This window comes from Nannospalax galili, unplaced genomic scaffold, assembly GCF_000622305.1.
Source record: "Nannospalax galili isolate Female #2095 unplaced genomic scaffold, S.galili_v1.0 scaffold915, whole genome shotgun sequence".
In the NCBI taxonomy this organism is placed as follows: Eukaryota; Metazoa; Chordata; class Mammalia; order Rodentia; family Spalacidae; genus Nannospalax; species Nannospalax galili.
Genome location: NW_008336255.1, coordinates 1228180 through 1250671, shown reverse-complemented (window position 1 = coordinate 1250671; position 22492 = coordinate 1228180). Strand labels below are relative to the sequence as shown.

General features: G+C 40.9%; 1 protein-coding gene across 2 annotated transcripts in view; it reads right to left on the bottom strand.

The window, feature by feature from the left end:
- The window catches only part of Ppp2r2a (protein phosphatase 2 regulatory subunit Balpha), a 74231-nt gene that overhangs the window by 4680 nt on the left and 47059 nt on the right, over positions 1 to 22492 (bottom strand). For both annotated transcript variants that reach the window (XM_008830968.2, XM_029562462.1), the window contains 5 exons: positions 10622 to 10787; positions 5898 to 6010; positions 4656 to 4833; positions 3370 to 3534; positions 2194 to 2363 (listed from right to left, as the gene is read on the bottom strand). In XM_008830968.2, coding sequence (XP_008829190.1) covers positions 2194 to 2363; positions 3370 to 3534; positions 4656 to 4833; positions 5898 to 6010; positions 10622 to 10787 — 792 coding nt within the window. The remainder of the gene's footprint in view (positions 1 to 2193; positions 2364 to 3369; positions 3535 to 4655; positions 4834 to 5897; positions 6011 to 10621; positions 10788 to 22492) is intronic.

Sequence of the window (22492 nt, the reverse complement as noted above, 5' to 3'; positions counted from 1 at the left end):
TGCATATAAATTTAACTTGGACCTAGTATTTTCAGTTAATACATAGCATGCTGAAGTCTTGGCTTAGTGATAAAAGCTAATGGTCTCTGTCTTCTCAGTTACCCCCTCTCCTTTCAACACTTTCACACACAAATCACTTAAAAATTGATAGCTGGGCTGGGTGTGGTGGTGTACACCTTTAATCCCGCCTTCCCAGGGGAGGGGGGGGCAGATCTCTGTGAGATCCAGGCCCACCTTGACCACATAGTGACTTCCAGGCAGGCTGGGACTAGGGAGACCCTGTCAAAAAAAAAGTGGGAAAGGTGCTTGCAGTAGATCCTGATGACTTGAGTTTGGTCCCCAAGACCCACATAGTAGGAGAAAACAAGACTCCTGTAAGGTTGTCCTCAGACCTCCACATGCAGTCATGGCACACACATGTGCAAACACATGTAAATAAATGTTAATAAAAAAGAATCGAGATGGAGAGAGGGTTCAGCAGTTAAGAATACTGGTTGTTCTTGATGACTAGGGTTCGAATCCCAGCACCTGCATGGCGGCTAACAAATATAACTTCTTCCAGGGGATCCGATGGCCTCTTCTGTCCTCCTCAGGCATTGGACAATACATGTACACTTACCTACATGCAGGCAATACACTCATATACATAAAATAAAAATAATTTTAAAAATGTTTAAAAAAAAAAAAATCAGCATCCACATGGCAGCTAACAATGTATGTAACTCCAGTTCCAGGGACTCTAACACTATCTTCTGACCTCTGTGGGCACCGCACGACATGGGTGTTCTTATATACACACAGGCAATACACAGAAAATAAAAATAGTAAAAATTTTAAAAAATATAAAGAAAAAAATTTGATGGCGTCACTTCATAGTATTTACCCAACATAAAAAGCTAATAGAGCCCTATGTTTGGATCATAATATAATCTACATTACTCACTAATATCCCACAAAAAGAGTAAGTTGGGAAATACGCAGGACAAACGAAAGCAAATCTGGTAGCTAAAACGCAGTCTGAGAAGCAAGGCGCATGTCCACACTAGCAGTATGGAAGCATTTGCTGTGACTAGAGGAAAACCAAGTGCTGACTACCAACTATCCCCATTGTGTTAAATGAGACCCTAAAAGCAGCAATGGCCATCACACAGGCTGGTCTTAAGCGGTCCTCTTGCCTCCCGAGCTCTGTGGAAGTCATTCAAGACATGTCTACATCAAGTTAAAATTTTTTGTTTTGATTTTTTGATATAGGGTATCCCTGTAATCATGGCTGGTCTGGACTTTGCTATGTAGACCAGGCTGGCCTAGATCTTCTATTAAAGATTAAATGCATGCACCACCAAGCCTGGCATCTAAATAAAAAATTAATACTCAGGAATTACAACTCTTCTGGCACTAGGGCAGAATTTGTCAAAGTAATGCCAAAAAAGTTTTCTTGTTGTCTCAGAAGCACACACACACTCGGTCCCACACAAGCCAGCAAGATGGCAGCACAACCCAACACTGCTGTGATATAGCTTCACAGAAGCTGGCAGGGCAGCTAACACCTACGGTGGGCTTGGAATTTAGGAGTGGTGCACAACATTGCAGGGCTTCTCACCTAACAAGCAAAGACTGTGAAACGAGGTTCGCACTGAGAATGGGTGGTGGGGAGGACGGCCAGGTGTATTACTCCGTGCAGTTAGATGCGCCGCGCACCTCTCTTTTCTGTCTCCTGCACTGACTATGGAACACAGGTAGGCCTCGCTAACACAGGAGAGAACACTGAACTTACATCCTGCCCTGGATGGGCAACTCCTGCAGCATCTGCTGAGCGTTCAAGCCCTTCTCCTTTAACTTAAGACATCAGTTATCAGCCAAAAGGAAGAAGAGTCAACTGACTTGGCACCAAAACGATCTGGTTCAAGCATTACACTTCTACTCTCTGCTAGATGTTCTCCCTGGGCCTCCTTGTGCCCACACTTCAATGTTCAAAGCTGCAATGCTGAACCATAACAGGTAACAACATTACACATTAACTGCAACACTAAAGAGACAACACAAGGATACACAAACCTAAGGACTAGTAAGTATTCATGGCTCTGAAGAATAAGCCTGATGGTGAACTGTGCTGGGATTATCACTCAGTACAAGAACTTGCTCTACAAACGCTTTAAACAGGTGTACGCTCATGGAAGAAAAAACTGAAAATACCTGGTATGTTTCCACAGGCCTGTTTTCCATATTCAAGTCCCAAATTTTGACTGACAAATAGTCTCTAGTCATCATATAGCGACCACTATGGCTGAATTTTACATCAGAAATAGAGGAGATGATTTCAGAAAAAAAAGACCTGTTACTGGGATCTTCGGGCTCTTCAAACACTAAAAACAAGCCGAAGAGAAAAGGAAAAAAAGTTAATATTTTGGCTTGTACAAATCATTTTCTGAAACAACCATTCACTGAGGTAAAATTCCAGGCTAATAAATCAGTAGAAAAACATTCTTCCAGCTGTGAGAATATATTTCCCTGAAAATGTTTTAGGAAAATGATTCAATACGTAAGGTAAAAACGTGAAAGTGTATAGCACACTTCTTGGCAGGAAATTTGTGCAGAACAGGACGCGTGTACTGAAGACTTCTGACTTCAGTACACCAAGGTGCTAGCTCTTGAAATGCCTCACTGTCTGTACTAAACAAAAACACACCACCACCCTCACTCACCCAAACTCATGCCAGCATCTTTCCAGTACCAGATAAAATTCTTTTGGTAGCAGGCATGTATCTGAGTTTTTAAAGAACCCAACGTGAAATAAGAACAGTGCGGCCCCTTTCGTGGTTTAAAGCCAGTGTTTCACAACTCTTCTCATGAAAAGCCTTCCTGGGAAGCTCAAAACAGTAAAAGAAAGGAGAGACAAGGGAAGGAAACTTGTCTGCCTGAACACAAGGTTGGAGAACTCAACCACACATTCCCAACACAGCATTCCACTGAAAACATTCACTGTGAACCCACAGCCACGGCCCATGGAGCCTATGCTCCCACTGTGGAATGAGTTGAGCTGCGGCGCCTCAGAGGGAGTTGGGCAGTTCACCCACAGACGTAGCAGGCCCTGGGCGCACATGCCTAAGCTAGTTTGAGTATGTTCTCACTTTAAGCCAGGTGGGGACCTGGCTGACTCCGCAGTTAAGAGCACTGGCTGCTCTTGGCAGAGGACCCCTGCTGGATTCCCAGCACCCACAAGACAGTTAACAACCATCTGTAACTCAGTTCCAGAGGATCTGACACCCTCTTCTGGCCTCCACAGGCATTGCAAGCACAGATGCACTTACAAACACCCAGGCAAAACACCTATACACATAAAATACAAATAATTTTTTTCAATCAACTTACGTTTAGAATGCCTGTCACAGAGGGCAGATGCTCTCATGTCACAGAGCCGAATAGTTCCTTTACTGCTGCTGTATACAAATGTGTTACAGCTGTTGGGATGGAATTCTGCTGCTGTGATCACCTCTGTGAGCTCTTCCATATTGGCAGGCTTGATATCCACAATATCTATAAAGCATTTTATTAAGGAATCTCCACGTGGAAAAAAGGGCCAAAAGAATTTTCTATTTCCCAAAGCTGAATTCCAGTCACATTCTGAATTATATACTACTCCTTCTCATGAGCATAAATCGCAGAAATGGGAAAACTTATGTTTGCTTTTTTATCTCTCTTTTTATTGACAGAGATTCTTGTGATGTAGCTTAGGCTGGCCTTGAACTCATAATCTCCATGACTCTGACCCTCAGCGTAGGAGAATTTTTCTTGTTACTCATACTAACATTGTCTCATCTATAGTTTTATAGATTGACCTACTTCCTGATTCAAGCAACTGCCTCTATAATCCTACTTCTAGCTATCAGGTTCCGTAATTTTCTTGTATAGAAAATGTAGCTCATTGCTTTCCACCTCACGACAACTAAATTTTCACTTCACCTCAAAACACCATTTTGGCTTCGAATGAGTACTTAAGATTACAAGACAGTTCTATCATACTCAGATAGTGTTCAAGTTTTAGACAATAGAAAGGAGCTGGGCATGGTGGCACATGCCTTTAACACCTTTAATCTCAGCATTCAGGAGGCAGAGGCAGACGGCTATTTGTGAGTTTGTAACCAGCCTAATCTACATGGTAAGATCCTGTCTCAAAAAAAGAAAAATTTTAAAGCATACTTAAATACTTATTTCTGTTGTGCATATGTGAATGAGCAGAGTATGCTGGCACACACATATGTGTGGGCAAATAATCGCCACCACATTGTCTTCTACTGTTAACGTGAACTTTCCCCCCCAGATTTAATGAGAACATTTTTGTAATTAACATCTTAAATACTTCACAAGTTTAACAAATACTCAATTCTCATTTTAATAAACAGTAGAGAAAGCCCCTAAAATTCCATAAATAAAATTTTGGAATATGACATTTATTTTTATTATCAAGTAACCTTTCTCCAAAATTTAAATACTGATACATCAGGAAAAACAGGGGGATAGGAAGGCACTACATATCCGGAAGGACACTGTTTAAAAACAACAGCGGGTATGTTAAGGAGAGAAGACAGTGAATCTAATATGGCACAAAAAACATTTTTTACCAAACACCACACAACAGCAACAAAGCAAGCGGATACTAAAACTTCTGTCTGTAATCTCCAGATGCCAAAGATTAATCCGCAAATCATCAGCTGATAAATACGTTTCATAGTCACTATTGATGGAAATTGAGTTGATGTGGTATGTATGGGCATTGGCAAATATTCTTCGGGGACTGGCCTCCACCATGAGATCCATGGGCCTGAAGACTGGCACCTGCCAATAAGACATACCGAAAACTGGATTTTACAAAAGGTGCTTCACATTCAGAAAATTCATTATTCAACTTTTTGAGAAAACATAAAATAGGGTACTATTAAGAATTAAGTTTTAGGGATGGAGAGATGGCTCAGTGGTTCAGAGCAGTGGCTGCTCTTGCAGAGTTCAATTCCCAACACCTTCATGGCAACTAACAACTGTCCATAACTCCAGTTCCAGGAAATCTGATGCTGCCTTCTGACCTCAGTGGTTATTGCATGCCACGGGTGCACTTGCACACATGTAGGCAATGCATACATACACATAAAATGAAAATAATAAATTTTTAAATAATTTAAAAAATTTTTATTTATTATTTTTATTTTATGTGTATGTGTGTATTGCCTGCATGTAGGTAAATGCACCCGTGTTATGCAAAGCTCTCGGAGGTCAGAAGAGGCTGTCAGATACCCTGGGACTGGAGTTACGAACAGTTGTTAGCTGCCATGTGGGTGCTGGGATTCAAGCCCGGGTCTACTGTAAGAACAACCAGTGTTTTTAACCACTGAGCCATCTCTCCAGCCCCTTAAATAATTTTTAATTGAATTCTTGTGTATTTTATACATAAAATCATCTTTATACCCCCTTCCCCAGAATTAAGTTTTGAAAAAAACCAAATGTTGGTTCTGTTAAGATGCTGAATGGGAAAATGAAAAAAATAAACAATTTGGACACTGTACCTTTCTCCTGCATGAAAAGAAAGTATTAGTTTGCAAATCTTTGTTCTAATTTCTCATCTGAAAGAAGTATAAAACTAATAAATGTTTATGGTTTGAGTTACCACAATGAGAAAGGACACCCAGTTCTTATTCTTAGAATTTTTAAGCTCAAACTGTGATTTTATCCATTCAAACTTACTTTGCAATGGCTGATGTTACAACTAGGAAAGCCAGAGTGCGGCTCTTCTGCACCACCCTAGGAGAACCCATTCTGGGCTTAAGCAGGAGCTGTGCAGTATTCTGCAACGGCTCCAGGCTGTATGGAGCTGGATGCCAAGCCCAAGCAGAATCCTGAGTACTTACTCGTAGTGTAGTGACTGTAGTGGGGTCTCTGTACCTTCCATCTTCCTCTTTCAAGTTATACCCTTCTGGTCTTTTGTCCCTTTCACTGATTTTCCATAATTTTATTGTTTTATCTGGGGAAAGAATGAAGAAAGTCCTTAAAATAGGAGGAAAAAAAAGTAATCTTGAGAGATAAACCATGTTAAAACATTTAAAATATGCCATTGAATACTTCACCTAAAGAAATTTTTGCTTTTTATTTTTTATATTTTCTACACAAAATTTTTAAGCATACATATGTAATAATACAGATGGACCCATTTACCAGTGAAATAGAGGACAGAAATTACAGCTTCTTTCACTATCATACATATAAGTCCATGCCATTAGGTGGGTGGAAAGATGGCTCAGCTGTTAAGAACACTGGTTATTCTTGCAGAAGACCAGGGTTCGAATCCCAGCACCCACATGGCAGCTAATGACTGTCCGTACCTCCAGTTCCAGGGGATCCGACAGTGTCTTCTAACCTCTGCGGGCATTGCATGACACAAGTGCACTTACCTACATGCAGGCAATACACGCATACACATAAAATTAAAAAATTAAATAAAAAAAATTTTTTTTTAGAAAAGAAAGATATATTAGTGTTTTCTTCATCCCTTGTTCTATGTTCCATGAGTCTTAGGTATAGAAGTTGCATCCTAGATGTGCACGCCACTTAGGCTTTTTAATTATTATTATTATTTTTTTTAGTAGCAAACACAGGACACTGAAGTACTGGGATAGACACATGATCTCAGTGCAGTACTTTGGGGAGAAAGCAGACAGGAAATATATTAACATATGACAAATTTTAGTTTTACCTAGAATTTCTGGCCCACAGCAGGCAGGATGTAAGAACAAGCAAACTCCATAAAGCTGTTGTTCCACAGTATGAAACCAAACATTTCAGTAGAAATGATTTTTCATTTCTCCACAAGCTGTTCTTTCCACAATGTCCACTCTGTTGTTTCCCTAAATGGCTACACAAATAACTCAAGAATTCCACCAGTTCCAAGGTTTCTATATTTATCCTCCTGCTACAAGCAGAGGGTCAGAGTAACGTGAACCATGTAGTCAAGATTCCTTTGTGGAAATGTAGCTGTATCTGTGGTTTAGAGACTTCTCACCAACAAGCTGTGAGAACCACCTATTTAAGTGACTCAAGCTCAACAGGTTAACCAGGCATTTTTGTAACATAGAAAAATTAGCGCGAATTCAGAGAAAGGCAAAGAAAGTCTTTTAAAAGATTAAAACACTTGTGAAAACTGTAAAAGAGAGGAAATGATTCCTCAGGAACACCCTGATCTTTTTATCAGTATAAGGTGTACTGCTGGGGTAGATCCAAGGTTCTCATGCTGTATCTCATAGGAAAAACTGTACCAAATAAAGATCGATTGGCTCTTCTTCAAAATTGCTTTCAGGTCTTCACAGCTTTGACTCTTCCTATACCTCCTCCGTCCCATCATACCCAGACACAACAGTTGATAAAATGCTCAAACCCTTTTTTAAGAAATGTATTTTATTATTTCTATGTGTATCCATGTATTGCCTGCATGCAGGTAAGTGCACCCATGTTGTGCAATGCCCACAGAGGACAGAAGAGGCTGTCAGATCCCCTGGGACTGGAGTTATGGACAGTTGTTAGCTGCCACGTGGGTGCTGGGATTCGAACCCGGGTCCTCTGCAAGAACAATGTTCTTAACTGCTGAGCAATCTCTCCAGCCCTCAAACTTTGTGTTTCCATTTTTTAAGCACTCTTTTTAGTGTATGCATGCAGACAAAACCCTTGAGTATTACTTCTGTGTTATTTAGAATTTAACAGTAACAAAAGAAAAAAATGCAATCTATTCTGTAACACCCTTAAATAATTTGGTTTTGGGGGGATCTTTTTGAGACAGGGTCTCACTGTAGCCCTAGCTGGCCATGTAGACCAGGCTGACCTTGAACTCACAGAAATTCACCTGCCCCTCCCAAGTGCTGGGATTAAAGGCTTGTGCCAACCACACCCAGCTTCCCTTAAATAATTCGTAATAAGAGTCAATGATATCTTCAGATGTAGGTACTTAGTGTATTTAGAGACAAGACAACTCATGTACAGACACACACTACACAGATTCACAGACCCTTGGTCTCACTACAGGAACTCCCAGTCCAATGTCTAGGAAGGCTCATCAGAGTTGGGTGTGGTGCTTCATGCCTGTAATCCAGGAGACTGAGGCAGGAGGAAAGCCTTGAGCTATAGATGGAGATCCTGTCTCAAAATTCAACACTGAAATGATGCTGGTGCCAGAAGCATGACAAAGCTCTTAGAAGTCAGTTAATGATTTGCAATTAGATTTGCTTCCAAACACATGGGGAAGGAGCAACAAATTGGCCAACACCTGAGTGGTGTTAAGATGGGTGATCACCAGGGGCTTCCTTAGACTACCGTCTCTATTGCAGCTTACACTTTAACTCTTCCTTTTTATAAAAGGCAAAGTGAGTCAGCCTGTGAGAAATAAACTGGGGGCTGCAAAGATGGCTCAGAGGTTACAAGCACCTACTGCTCTTACAGAGTACCAGAGTTCAGTTCTTTGCACCCACAACAGAAGGACAACAGCCTGTGACTCCAGTTCCAGAGGACCCTCTTCTGGACTCTGTGGGTACCTGCACTACACATTCCCCACAGACATACATATATATAAAGTAAATTTTTTAAAAAAGAAAAAGAAATGAAGTGCCATGAAGTGGGTCCCGTGGCACAAGCCTGTAATCCAGCATAGTGAAGCAAAGGCAGGAGAGGATCCCAAGTTCAAGACCAGCATAGGAAACTTATCTAGAGCCTATGCCAAAAAAAGAAAAGCAAACAGGGGCTTGGGGATACAGGTTGGCGGTAGAGAGCCTGCCTAGCATACAGAAGGCCTATACTTACTGCAAGAGGATTGCAACGCATGGACCCAACAAGCTGTACCACACTTCCTAGGGACAGGTACTTCTGAAAGCAAAACTTTATGAACAATATGATCATGTTTTATCTGATGTAGGAAAAAAATGTCTAGTCGGGCATGGTAGCATATGCCTTTAGTCCCAGCACTCAGGAGAGGTAGGCAGAGATCACGGCCACCCTGGGATGGCCTACAAAGCAATTTCCAGGGCAGCTGAGGCTATATAGTGAGATCCTGTCCCCCCAAAATCAAAACAGTCTGAGGGCTATCTGAATTAACTTAGTCCAGTGTAAGTGGAAGCAAGACAAGAGGCCATTATACAGTTCCTCCTCCACCAAGAGTGCTATGAGTTGCAGCCTTGTGATTTCTGTTACTTTTCCTGTAATAAGAAGTGGAGGCATAGTGGGCATGCCAGCACTTGGAAGGCAGAAGCAAGAAATTCAGAGTTCAAAGCCAGAGTCTGTCTCATCATCACTGCCCCCGCCCCAAAGAATGCCGTTTACATGAAAAGGGGGGCAGAGGCTATAGGTCTAATGCACTGATGTAGAAAGCTTTGTCAATGAAAAAAATGGGCCCCTAGGGAGGCAGACCCATGATATCAGGAACGGCAGTATGGTATGAACTGCATACCAAAGAACAGTTCAACACAGTGAAGTGTGAGGGCATGAATTGGATGAAGGGGGCTCTAAGCATCTTCTACCATGTTACCTTAAAAGTCATGCATCACTCTGCAAACACAAGGATGTAAGTGAAGTGCTACAGTTGGCTTCTATTAATAGTTAATGATAACGCCTGAGATTTCTGCTAACCTTTGTGTTAGTCTCCCAAGTTTTAATATAAAATTTTATAGACTATGCCACAGATCTCTGAATGATTTTCTTTAGTCCCAAAGCCCCAATGATAAACCAAGTCACAATGTATAGGAAAAAAACAAAAAGAAATCATTCAACTCTTAACTTGCTGTAAAAGACTTCCAACTGTGACAGTCTTCCATGGCTCTAACCCTCATACCAGTAACATTCCTAGGACAGGCACAATAGGATGAGAAGGGTCTTCTTCCAGCCAAGTGGCTGGGGAGCAAAGTGATACTCTAATGTGAGTCAGGGAGGCAGAGTGCTCTCCTAGAGAGAATCATGGCATGGAAACCATCCTCTGCAGAGTTTAGGGAGGAAGAGGAAAGGAAATGAACATTTACTGAGCACTCGTTCTGTATGTGAAGCTACCAAATCTGATACTTAACAATACTGTAATATCAGGGCTGGAGAGATGGCTCAGCAGTTAAGAACACTGACTGTTCTTGCAGAAGACCCGCGTTCAAATCCCAGCACCCACATGGCAGCTAACAACTATCCATAACTCCAGTTCCAAGGGGATCCGACAGCCTCTTCTGTCCTCCACGGGCACTGCACGACAAGGGTTCACTTACCTACATGCAGGCATGACACTCATACACACACACACAAATAATAATATATATTGAAAAAATACTGTAATCAAGTTTGCTGACAAGGAAAAGTCAGCAAAGTATTAGGAACCTGTGCAAGGCTGAAAAGTGGAGGAAACAGGACTGGCCTGAATAAAACCTGGTACCTGAAACTTGTAAGTAATGAAGGAAACAAAGGAGTGAGTGGGGTTTGCACTCTGTATAAGGGAGGCAAGCCTGCTGCCATTCTTCACAAAGAGCTCTTAAAGCTGAGTCTTCTTGGAAAGGGGCTGTATCCTCCCCCCTCTATGGACATGTGCCCACGTGGCACCTGGGAACAGAAGATGCACACTTACCATTGGTAGACAATAAAAACTGAGCAGCATTTTTCTGGGGTAACCACCTAATTTTGTTGATCTTCTCTTCTATTTCTAAACTTTTCAAGTAGTCAAATTCTGGTTCATGGCTCTGGAAGGTGCTGTAAACATTATATTCTCCTCTGCTATGAGACTGGATTTTGTTCTAAAACGGAAACAAAAATATTTGGACCATTGTTGAGAAGTGTATCAAAATCAAACATGAGCAATTCCAACTGACTCTAAAAATTCTAGATAGCCCATTAGCCAGCACTACGTTGCTACATTGTTTTCTATATTTAAAATCCTTCAAGGAGCAAGAAACTCTTTAAAATATAATGAAAAGCCAATGCTTCATACTACCTAAGCTTCATTCAATCAGAAAACAGTGAATCAAATATTGATGGATTTGATGGACTTACTGTGTGTTAAACAGTATAGCCACAATGTGAAAGAAGTCATCTGAATACCCACACAGGGACTTCATCTAACTGCAAAGACTAGGAGAAGCTCGCTAAGAGCTGGCAACAGCACACTTCCTTCTCTGTCCCATCAACAGGCCAATTTCCATCCAGTTATTTATGTGACATTTGTCTTCCTTCCCCTTTCCTCACACCTGCCCTTCAATTATTTCAGTGCTGAAAAACTCTTATGAAACGAGCTCTCACAATCACATTTCTTTCCCATCCTAAGACCACTGTTAGAAAGAACCTTGCTACCAATTAAATACTAATCTGCACTCCAGCAATGCCCATCTCACTCTACCAAGGTAGCTTACTCTCCTCAGAGTTCTGAGACCTTACACACACCGATGAAAACATGTAATTTAAGCGAACAGATGTGGAAAATGTGTGAAGTTCTTCAGATGACACTGGTAGCAAAAGAAAGAATTACAATCATGTTACAATGTCATCTTGGGACCTATCAAATGTTTAGAAACGTTTTATACATTTATTTAGATTTTATTCAAAAAAAGAACCTATGGAAAATAATTTAAATAAAAATACAACTTTATCAACAGTTAATTAAAACTGAAGTGTTGGCAGTTCTCAGTAAGAAGAGCCTACGAATCTCCACATCCCAAGAAAACCTCACTGAATTATCTTCAAGTGCATGCTTTAGTTTGTTGTTTCCTTTTCTTTTTTTGATTGCTTGATTATTTATTTATTTAATTTGTTTGTTTGAGGCAGGGTCTCCCTGTAGCCCCAGCTGGCCTGGAACTATGTAGACCAGGCTGGCCTTGATCTCAGAGTCCCCACCAGCCTCCCGAGTGCTGGGATTAAAGGTATGCACCACTACTCCCCGCACTGTTTTGTTTTTTGGGTTTTTTTTTTTTTTTTTTTGCCTAATAGCTTGATCAGGGCTGTTCATAAATTTCCTTTTTAATCATTTTGTGTATACATATGTATACCATGTGCATGCCGGGTGCCCTCAGAAGGCAGAAGAGGGTGTCAGATCCCCTTGAGTTAGAGACAGTTGTGAGCTGCCATGTGGGTGCTGGGAACCAACCCGGACCCTCTTCAAGAACAGCAAGTGCTCTTAACCACTAATCCATCTCTCCAGCCTACATTCATAGTTATTTTTGAGCCCACCAATTATTAGTGAGTGGGTTGGCCACATGTTATATGTTGGGGTAAAAATCAAAGTAAAAAAGTCTTTGCCATATTCACATACCAAATTAGATAATCTAACCCATGAACTATATATACTCAAGTATCACTTTAGAAGGAATGCTGTCAATCTTCCACCTAAATTTACTCACACAGTCTCAGATGGAAGTTTTTTTATCATGAATGCTGTTTTCACTTGGTTTTTCTGTGTATTTAAACAAGACACTATGGTATGTGAGTGCCAGAGGCTTAAAGGGGCAAAGACTGAATAACAAAGGATCCTGCCTTAATCTGAAGAAGGAAATGCTTAAGGTCCACACACTTCAGGTAATCAAGTTTTGAACAAGGACAAGCCACACACTGTATTTAATGAAAGTCACAAACTGTGAAAATAAAATTTTTAGTAACAAAACCAGAATATCATCCTAAAGGTTTAAGAACCACCTGAGTCTGAACATGATCTATTACATACTCCCCAAACAAAATCTCAACAGTCTGGCAGCTACAATGGATTGCACAAAGCCCCATTTCTTTGCAGGAGAAAAAAATTCTTTACCAGACATAGAGAAAATTACATCAAAAAGTTAAAAGAAGCTATAAGCTTTGGCTTCTTCCCTCTTGAAAGGTCACTAAAATGCCTTAGGAAGGGTTCTTAAGAAGAAATCTCTCTCCCCCGGGGCAAAGAATAACAGCAGTAAGAAGAATCAGGTAACCAGGACCAGCAGAGGCACCTCCCTATAACATGGAGTGTCCAGATTAAAATGACCACAACGCTGCTCTCTGCATGGACCCACCCAGCACAGTGAGAAAATCTGAAGGAAAGGAACTATAATCTCATGTCTTCAACACAGATCAAAGAAGGCTTTCTGGGTCTTGCAAAACAAAACAAAACTTGGCAAAACAAAGGAACAGCTCTTGTACATCACAGAATTACAATACACCTAGAATACCCATTACTTGGGTTTTCTTGCACAGCCTTTTCATGTCCTCCTTTTCCTTTGCTTGTGTTTAAGGGGTCACTGTAGGAATCTACTTTCTTCACCATACACTTTATTTGCGCAAAATCTTCTACAATAAAGTTACAAGTGAGTTATCCTCAACACTAACAGCATCCAATAAAGACTTCTATTTGAACAGTCATGGCCAAAGAATGACTAAAAGGTGGTGTTGATGTGGTCAGGAGTGGGAGTGTACCAGGGGGGATCCAATGGGGAGGGGGCCATAAAGATGATTAAGATGTTCTGTATGAACTACACAAAAACTCAATAAAAAATTTACAGAAAAAGAAAAGAAGAAATATTGGGGAAAAAAGAATGGACTGGATATGAGATCCAAGACATACTTTATATCACTAAAAGCAGCATTTGCTGTATGATGGGGACCAGCGGGTCTTTTTTGCTATGTGGTGCCTGGCAGTCTGATCCCTATTGCAAAACATATACCCAGATTACAGGTGACTCCAAGAGTCAAACCTGAACACACCTTAACCCTAGCACAACCCTGTTCTCACTCATCCCGAGTCTTGGTATGCGGCCCAAGACAGTTCCAAACTTGTGACTCTCCCACTGCAACCTCCCATGTGCTGGAATTACAGGTGTGCACACAACACTGGGCCTGCTCGTTGATTTATCTGGATATTGGGGTTATGTACGGAGCACAGGCAACAGTACTGCTACAAAGTCCAGCCCCCAGTCAATTTTTACTCATATATTTGGCACTTCTAGGAGTACATCCAGTTGGTTAGGAGGGATGAGACTGGACTGTTAGGATAAGGCTGTGGCCCCTCTCACAGAGAGCCATTAGGAGCCTCATTACTAGACTGGCCAGTGCACTCTGGTGACTACACTGCACTCATTTATTTTTAATAAATTTAAACGAAGTAGCCACGTAGTTTAGTGGCTGCCATACTAAAAAGGGCAACTCTACAAGACAACATAAGTGTCCTCTAGGCTCTTGGAGTGAACAAATATTTTTTAAACAAATATGACAGAAAAATAAGCAACCCCATGCAGACCCATCTATCAGCACCAGTTCTCCAGCAGCTCATATGATCCCTAGCATTTTTTAAGCAATAAAACGTATTTTAATTACGACGTGTACATTGTTTAATGTTAGTGCTAAAGCATAATTAATGAAATGCACTAGTGTCAAAACAATGTTTATATAACAAGAAACTTAAAAAGACATAATACTTATCTTACTGCAGTGGTTTGGAACCAAATTCAAAGTGCCTGAGGAACAGTCACCTGCACACTTTTATCAACATTCTCAATAACCAAAAGCAATCTCAATGCATGGACAAATGCCTGGAGAAACTGAGGGCTGGGGGTAGCTCAGTGGCAGAATGTTAGCTTAGCATGCACAGGGCCTTGGGGTTTAATTCCCAAAACCAAACTACTTGGAATTATTCAGTCTTAAAAAGCAAAGAAATCTTTAAAAAAATATTTTATTTATTAATATTAATATAGTTTTTTAATGTGTTTGAATGTATTGCCTCTGCGTATATGAGTGCACCTGTGTCATGCAATGCCTCAGAGGTCAGAAGAGGGAGTAGGAGTCCCCTGGAACTGGAGTCAAGAATGGTTCGTAGCCGCCATGTGGGTGCTAGGAATCGAAACCAGGTCCTCTGCAAGAGCAGCCAATGCTCTTAACCGCTGAGCCATCTCTCCAGCCCAAAAAGGAAAGAAATCTTGACACATGCTGCAAAATGAATAAACTTTAAGGCCATGAATGAAACGGGCCAATCACCAAGGACTCACTGCATGAGTTGACTTACAGGATGAAGCCAAATTCAGTTTAACAGAAAGTTGGGGAGGTGGGGAGTTGTCTGACAAGATACAGTGTTTCAGGAAATAGTATTTTAATCCTGCTATATTTGGGGGTGGTCCTGGGGATCTGCTCACAATGCCACACTGAATGTATTGCCTGCATGTATGTAAGTGTACCCATGTCGTGCAATGCCCGAAAAGAGCATAGGATTCCCCTGGAACTGGAGTTACAGACAGTTGTTAGGTGCCATGTGGGTGCTGAGAATAGAACCCAGGTCCTATGCAAGAGCAGTCAGTGCTGTTAACCACTGAGTCATCTCTCCAGCCCCTTTTTATTGAATTTTTGTGATTTTCATACCATAGTTTGATGAGATTTAGATCCTTTTCCCTCTCCCCACAGTCTAATTTAAAAGTCTCTGTCTCTCTCTTACACACACACACACACACACACACACACACACACACACACACACACGCACAGAGGTTTATTTTTTAGTTATAAGTGTTTTTGTATGTGGATATGTGCATGTTAAATGCAGATGTTCACAGAGGCCAGAAATGGGCAACAGGTTCCCTGGAGCTGGAGCTACACACAATTATGATCTGCACAACATAGTACTGAGAACGGAACTCCGGCCCTCTTGGAGAGCAGTGCATGCTCTTAACCCCCAGCCATCTCTCTAATTCCCTAAGTTTTTTGCTTTCCTAGTTTCTATTATTTAATTTCTACTCTTACATGTCTCAGGAAAGTTATGATTGTGTTTGAATATTGCTGCTCAGGTCGGTTTCAGGAATATTGTTTGTGTGCCTACATCAAACTTACTTTAAAGCATTCTTTACCACCCTCTTCATACACAACTCATTTTCTCCTCGATTCACACATCTTCTTTCTTTCATCCTTATCCCCTCTTTTTACTTAATTGTAATCTTTCAGATTCTGTGGTCCCTAACAATATCCCAACTTTCCCTATACCCACCTCAATTTATTTTTATTTCAAAGTCACCAAATAATTATTCCTCAACGTTGCCCGCTTCCTTCGACTCCTAATCTTATACCAAAATCCTAGCATGCTTGACACTGGCCTTGGTTGTTTATCCTCCAGCATTACTAAGTTAAAGGGGCCAGTGCTCTTAACTGGCTGGTGGAGCATTTGTACAGTGGTAGTATCAAGCAGCTGCAGCTGCTCTCCCAGTTAATATCCCACTTGAGGACTAACAAGAGTTTACACCAGGCACCCCGAGTGCCAGGACTGAGAAATTATTTTCTGAACGCTCTCACCCCTACCACATCCAAATCCCATTTGAATATTTTAGTAATAACCTCTCCAAAACTTAACGCTACAGCAATTACATGTGAGAATGAGCTAGATGAAATTCCAGAGAACACAACAGTATGTTCAAAGACGAAAACAGCTGAATGAATAAGGAAGGCAACTGATTACATGAAGAATTCACAGAAATATTTAAGAAAAACCAATCTGAAATGCTGGCAATAAAAAACATGGTATATCAAAAACCTCTGTATAAAATCTCAGCAACAGAGGGGATCAAGGAGAGGACAGAATATCTGGAACAGGAACAATTCAAGGACAAACATAAAGTAATAGTAGCCGGGCATGGTGGTGCACCTTTAATTCCAGTACTTGGGAGGCAGAGATAGAGGCCAGCCTGGTCTATAGAGCGAGTTCCAGGTCAGCTGAGGTTACAGGGAGACCCTGACTCAAAAAGACCAAAAATAATAATAATAATAATAGTGAGGATTCCAAGACACACCCAACACTCGGAAAAGACTGACTCTACGGGTTATAGGACAGATGGAGAAGAATCTCATCCTACAGGCATAGGTAACATTTTCAATAGAATCAGAAAACTTCTCAGAGTTATGAAGAGATCTCAATCTCAATATAGGGGGCATTTAAGACACCAAACAGAGAAGACCATAAAAGAATCTCCCCCTTGTCATATCTTAAGTCAAACACTAAATACACAGGACAAAGAAAGTATATTGAAAAATGGTAGGAGAAACACCAAGTCACTTACAAAGCTGACCCATCAGAACAGCAGCAGACTGAAACTTTAAAGGTCATAAAGGTTGGAATGATGTATTTAAAATTCTGAACGATAACACCTGCCAACCCAGACTATGATACCCAGCAAAGCTATGTCATAATTGAAGGAAAAATACAATCTTTCCAGTATAAAAATAGATGAAAGGAATTTACAACCATTAAGCCAGCTCTATAGAAGGAATCTGAAGGAATGTTTCAGACTGAGGAGAAAAAAAAAAATTCAACTATGAGGCCACAGAAACTAATGAAGCACATAGACTAACAGTTAAACAAAACAGAGGGAGAAAAACTAACACCACAAATTACCAAGAGGGCAGGAGTGGCTCACCCTTCAACAGCAGCTCTGATTAGCAATGGTCTCAATTCCCCGTCAAAAGGCACAGACTACTAGACTAGACCAAACAAAAGCCATCTCTTTGTTGCTTCTGAGAAATGTAATTCACCACGAAAGACAAACACTATTTTGGGGTGAAAGGATGAAGAAAAGAATGCCAATCCAATGGGCCTAGGAATCAAGCCGGTTTCCCTGTCCTAAATTCTGACAGACTGACTTCAGGCCAAATTTAAGGAGAGGAGAGAAAGGGTCTCATCATACCGATACTATTAGATGTAAAATTGCAGATAAACACCAGCACAAAGGAGTGAGTTTATCTCACCAATGGACAGGTCACCCTGACAAAAATTACAACCAGGCATGGCGGCACAGGCCTTTAATCACAGCATTTAGGAGGCAGAAGCAAGCAGATTTCTGCGAATTCAAGGCCAGCCTGGTCTACAAAGGGAGTTTCAGGCCAGCCAGGGCTACAAAGTGAGACCCTGCCACAAACAAAACAGAAACAAAAAAATTCCCCAAACCAGAGAAATACCTGAATTAAATGACATAAAAAAAATCAAAAGGACTTAACCTTAACAGACATCTACAGAATATTCCATCCAAACACTGCAGAATACACATTTTTTCTCAGCAGCTTATAAAACTTTTTCTGAAATAAAATTATATATATATATGTATGTATTAGGACATAAAGCAAATCTTAAAAAATACAAGAAAATTGAAATAATTCACTGTATTTTATTGAATCACAATAGAGTAAGACTTCAAGAGAAAGTGAACCCCTAGAGTACACAAACTCAGAGATTAAACAACACACAACTGAATGAAATCAAGAAGGAAGTAAAGATACTCCTAGGAACAAATGAACACACAGCATACCAAACCCTACAAGATAAAAGCAATCCTAGGAAGGAGTTTATAGCGCCAAGAGGCTGCCTTAAGAAATCATGAGATCTCTTAGTAATACACCTTAAAGTTCTGGAAAAAAAGAAAGAACAAGCCAAGTGTCAAGCCAGCAGGTGGAAAGAAAGCATTAGGGTTAGGGCAGAGGTGAATGAGATGGAAGCAAGAACTCAACCCAAAGAATAGAGAAGGCAGAGTTCTCTGAAAGAAAAACAAGATAGACAAATCCTTAGCCAAACAACCAAAAGAAAGAAGACTCAAAATCCTAGAACTAGAAATAAAAGGGAAGTCATCACAAGATACCAATGAAATTCAGAAAACCCTTGGGTCTTACGTTGAAAAAACAAACAAAAACCCCAATAGATTCCAGAAAACTAAAAAATCTAAATGCATGGCTTTTGAAACAGACAAAGACATAGCAAAATTAAACCAAGATGAGAGAAACAGGTTAAACACATCTGTAGATAACAACCACTGAGAACAAAACAGTAAGTTACAATCTCCAACTAGGGCTGGTTAAGATAGTTCAATATGTAAAGACGCCAGCCGGGCGTGGTGGCGCACACTTTTAATCCCAGCACTTGGGAGGCAGAGGCAGGCAGATCTCTGAGAGTTCAAGGCCAGCCTGGTCTACATAGTGAGTTCCAGGACAGCTAGGGCTACAGGGAGACCCTGTCTCAAAGACCAAAAAAATAAAATTAAAATTAAAATCTTTCAACAAAAAGTATAGGCCCAGATGGATTCACTTTTTTTTTTTTCCTTTTTGAGACAGGTCTCCCTGTAGCCCCATCTGGCCTGGAACTTGCTACATAGATCAGGCTGGTCTTGTTCTCACATAAATCTGCCTCTGCCTCCCAAGTGAGTGCTAGGATTAAAGGTGTTCCTTGCCTGGCTTCCCTAGTGAATTATTCTCCAAAAAAAGGAGAGAACATTACCAAACTTGTTTCATGAAGCCGGTATCATCCTGATACCAAAATTAGACAACAACAAAAAATGACAGAACAATTTCCCTGATGAGGCTTAATACAAAGTGTCAACCAATGAATTAAATACTCAATGAATTAAAACACATAAAAAGATCATATCATGATTAAACTGGCTTTATTCCAGAAATGCAGGGATTGCTCAATATATAGAAATCAATAAATGTTACAAATGACATAAATGGACTCAAGGACAGAAGTCATATGGTCACCGCAACAGATGCAGAAAAGGCTTTGGACAAATTCCAGTATGTAAACATACTGTCAAATTGCCTGCTAAATATTTTTGGTATAAATATTAATTTGTTCTGCTTAACTTTGGTCAGAGAAACTGCTTCTTGCAGTGGCAACAGTTAGTACAAAGACTCATGACTGGTCAAATCACTGAGAATCATTCTTGACTATCAGTGCTCAGCCCTAAATCAGACATCTATTTCAGCTCCCCACCCCCCATCTGCATCCCCTCTACCTTGACTCAAGAACATCCCAAAAGAGAGGGTGCAAAGAATGAAGGAGTCAGAGAATGGGAAGGAATGCTGCAAAATGCTGACCTCCGGAGGGCTGCTGTCCTGAGTGGCCGCTGCATTCATGAGGGCCCAGCAGCTGTGGCTACTGCACAAGATCAAGTCAGTCAGACTTTCAGCATGGGAAGGAGAGGGCTCAAGGCTCCACAGCTATCTGTGAATCTACTTGTAGTTAATGAATGCTGGAGGAGGGAGAGTCATTTTTCTTTGAGGGTGTGGCCAATGGTAGTTTGCCTGTGCATATGGGCAGCACTAACTGGACTAGGGCCTTTTGTTAATTATTAAAAAGATGAAGAAAAAAGAGGACATGACATGAAGTTGGGAAGGGAACGTGTTGGGGGCATAGGTAGATATGACTGATGTACATAGTTTATTAAAAATTATTTTTATTTTCTGTGTATGAGTGTTATGCCTGCATGCATGGAAGTGAACCCGTGTTGTGTAGTGCCTGCAGAGGTCAGAAGAGGGTGGTGGATCCCCTCGGAACTGGCACTAAGGACAGTTGTTAGCTGCCATGTGGGTGCTGGGATTCCAACCCTGGTCCTCTACAAGAGCAGCCAGTGCTCTTAACCACCAAGCCATCTCTCCAGCCCCCAAATACACAGTTTGATGTATTAATTCTCAAAGAAAGTATAAAAGGAAACCAGTGACTCCAACCACTACTCACCACTTCACCTCAGCACTCACGGAGAAATAAAATCTGTACAAACTAAAAAACAGCCCCTACTCAGAATCTTCTAAAACCTACAGCAATGTTCCATCAACAAAGGACATATGCCTTTAATCCCAGTTCCTGGGAGGCGGAGGCAGGCACTAGGACTTCAAGGCCAGTCTGCTCTACATTGCAAGTTCTGGGCTAGCCAGGGCTACACAAGACCCTGTCTTAAAAAATACCAAAAAGGAAGAAACTTTCGAACATTTCCTTTGCTGTCAAAAGCTATTCTAAACTATGAAAATAAATTAGGAAGATGGGTCAGTTCCCATCTTCCTAATTTCAGTACACGCTACAAGAATGAGGGGTTATTTCTAAGAATTTGGACTCACTGACACATGATGGACATGATTGACTCAGGGAGATCTCTCTCTACCGTCTGTACCTCGATTTCCCTACTAACCTAAGCAATAGAATGAGGTGACAGAACTTTTTCTGAGATTTTCTAAAAATTAGGAAAGATTATCTCAAATTCCCTTCCACCTTTCCAGCTAATACGTTTTTTAACAATATGGGTGTGAATTCCCCAAATTTCACCCAAATGCGTCAGAGAAAAAGCACACATATTAATAAACAATGTCACAGATGCTAAGGACAACTCTGCTTCAGAAACTCCTGGTTAAGATGTAGCTTCCAAAGCAGGGAATTGTTTGGCTGGCATATATCACATTAGTTAATACCAACAAAATAAAACGTTTCAGGGGGAAAACATCACTATTACTTGATCTAGCACAAGTAGACTGTATACTAAGCAGTCTCAAAGTATGTTACCCATCTGAGGCTGAAAATTAATTTACTTTGGATGGTGCTAGAGATGGAAGCCGGGTGGGCCTACTACACGCCTGGCCCTATCAGTCTTGAATTCTTAAGCATGGTGAAGAATGACAGCTAGTGAGAAGGCACCTGTCTTCCTATCTGAGGTCATTCGTCAGATTACCTTGCCTCTAACTACTAGGCCCATACAAAAGCAATCATTTTCCCTATTTTGTCCCAAATTCCTGTCTTTTATTTTTTTCCATCTGATTTTGACTTTAACAACACCTACAGAAGGTGAAAATGACTTCACTCTCATGCAAAATATTTCCAAGTTAGCTCTACCACTGAGCTAAATCCCCAACCCCGACAGCTTCCACTTTAAAATAGCAATGCCACAATGACTTCAGGGAGAGGAGCGGCAGTTCTCAGAATGTAGGCTCTTTGCAATAGCCTTCAAGACTAAACAGAGCAAGCAAAATTAAGATTTAAGTTTCAGAACCATTCACTTGTAGTGGATCATCTATAATCCCACAGAACTTCAAGATCATCCTCTGGCAGGTTCACATTTGGCCTAGACTATTTGAGACACTGCCTCCAACAGAGTCAGAACAAGAACAGCGTACAGACTGATTAACTTGCAGTGAGAATGCATTCAAGTACAGGCCTACTCTGAAATCTCAATATTAAAGTTAGCATTCACATTTTGGAGCTCTAACTTGAAAGGCAGCCCCCCAAAATAAAGGTAACTTTTTAAAGATGCATGTCAGAAGTTCTGGGCACTAGCTGTTCTGCTTTGAAGAAGGAAAAGTGTAGTGATGGGTAAGGTCCCATTTCAGGTCTACAGGTTTCAAGGTTATTGTAGCTGCTTGAAAATGGGAACAAAGGGCTGGAAACAGCCCAATTGGAGCACTGCTTGCCTAGCACACACAAAGCACTGGGTTCAAAAAGCACTGAGTTCAATCACTAGCACCAACAAAACTGGGCATGGTGGTGTAAGCCTGTAGCCCCAGCACTCTAGGCAGGAGACCAAACACTCATAGTCACCCTTAGTGATACAGTGAGTTCTAGGCCAGCCAGTGTGAGCTACATAATACGCTATCCAGGGAAAAAAAAAAAGCAAAACCAGGAACAAAAAAATTGATTCAGCCCCCTTCCCACCAGACCACTCTGTCAAACAAAGGCTGAGTCTTGTTTTTCTCAGTTTCTCCCAAC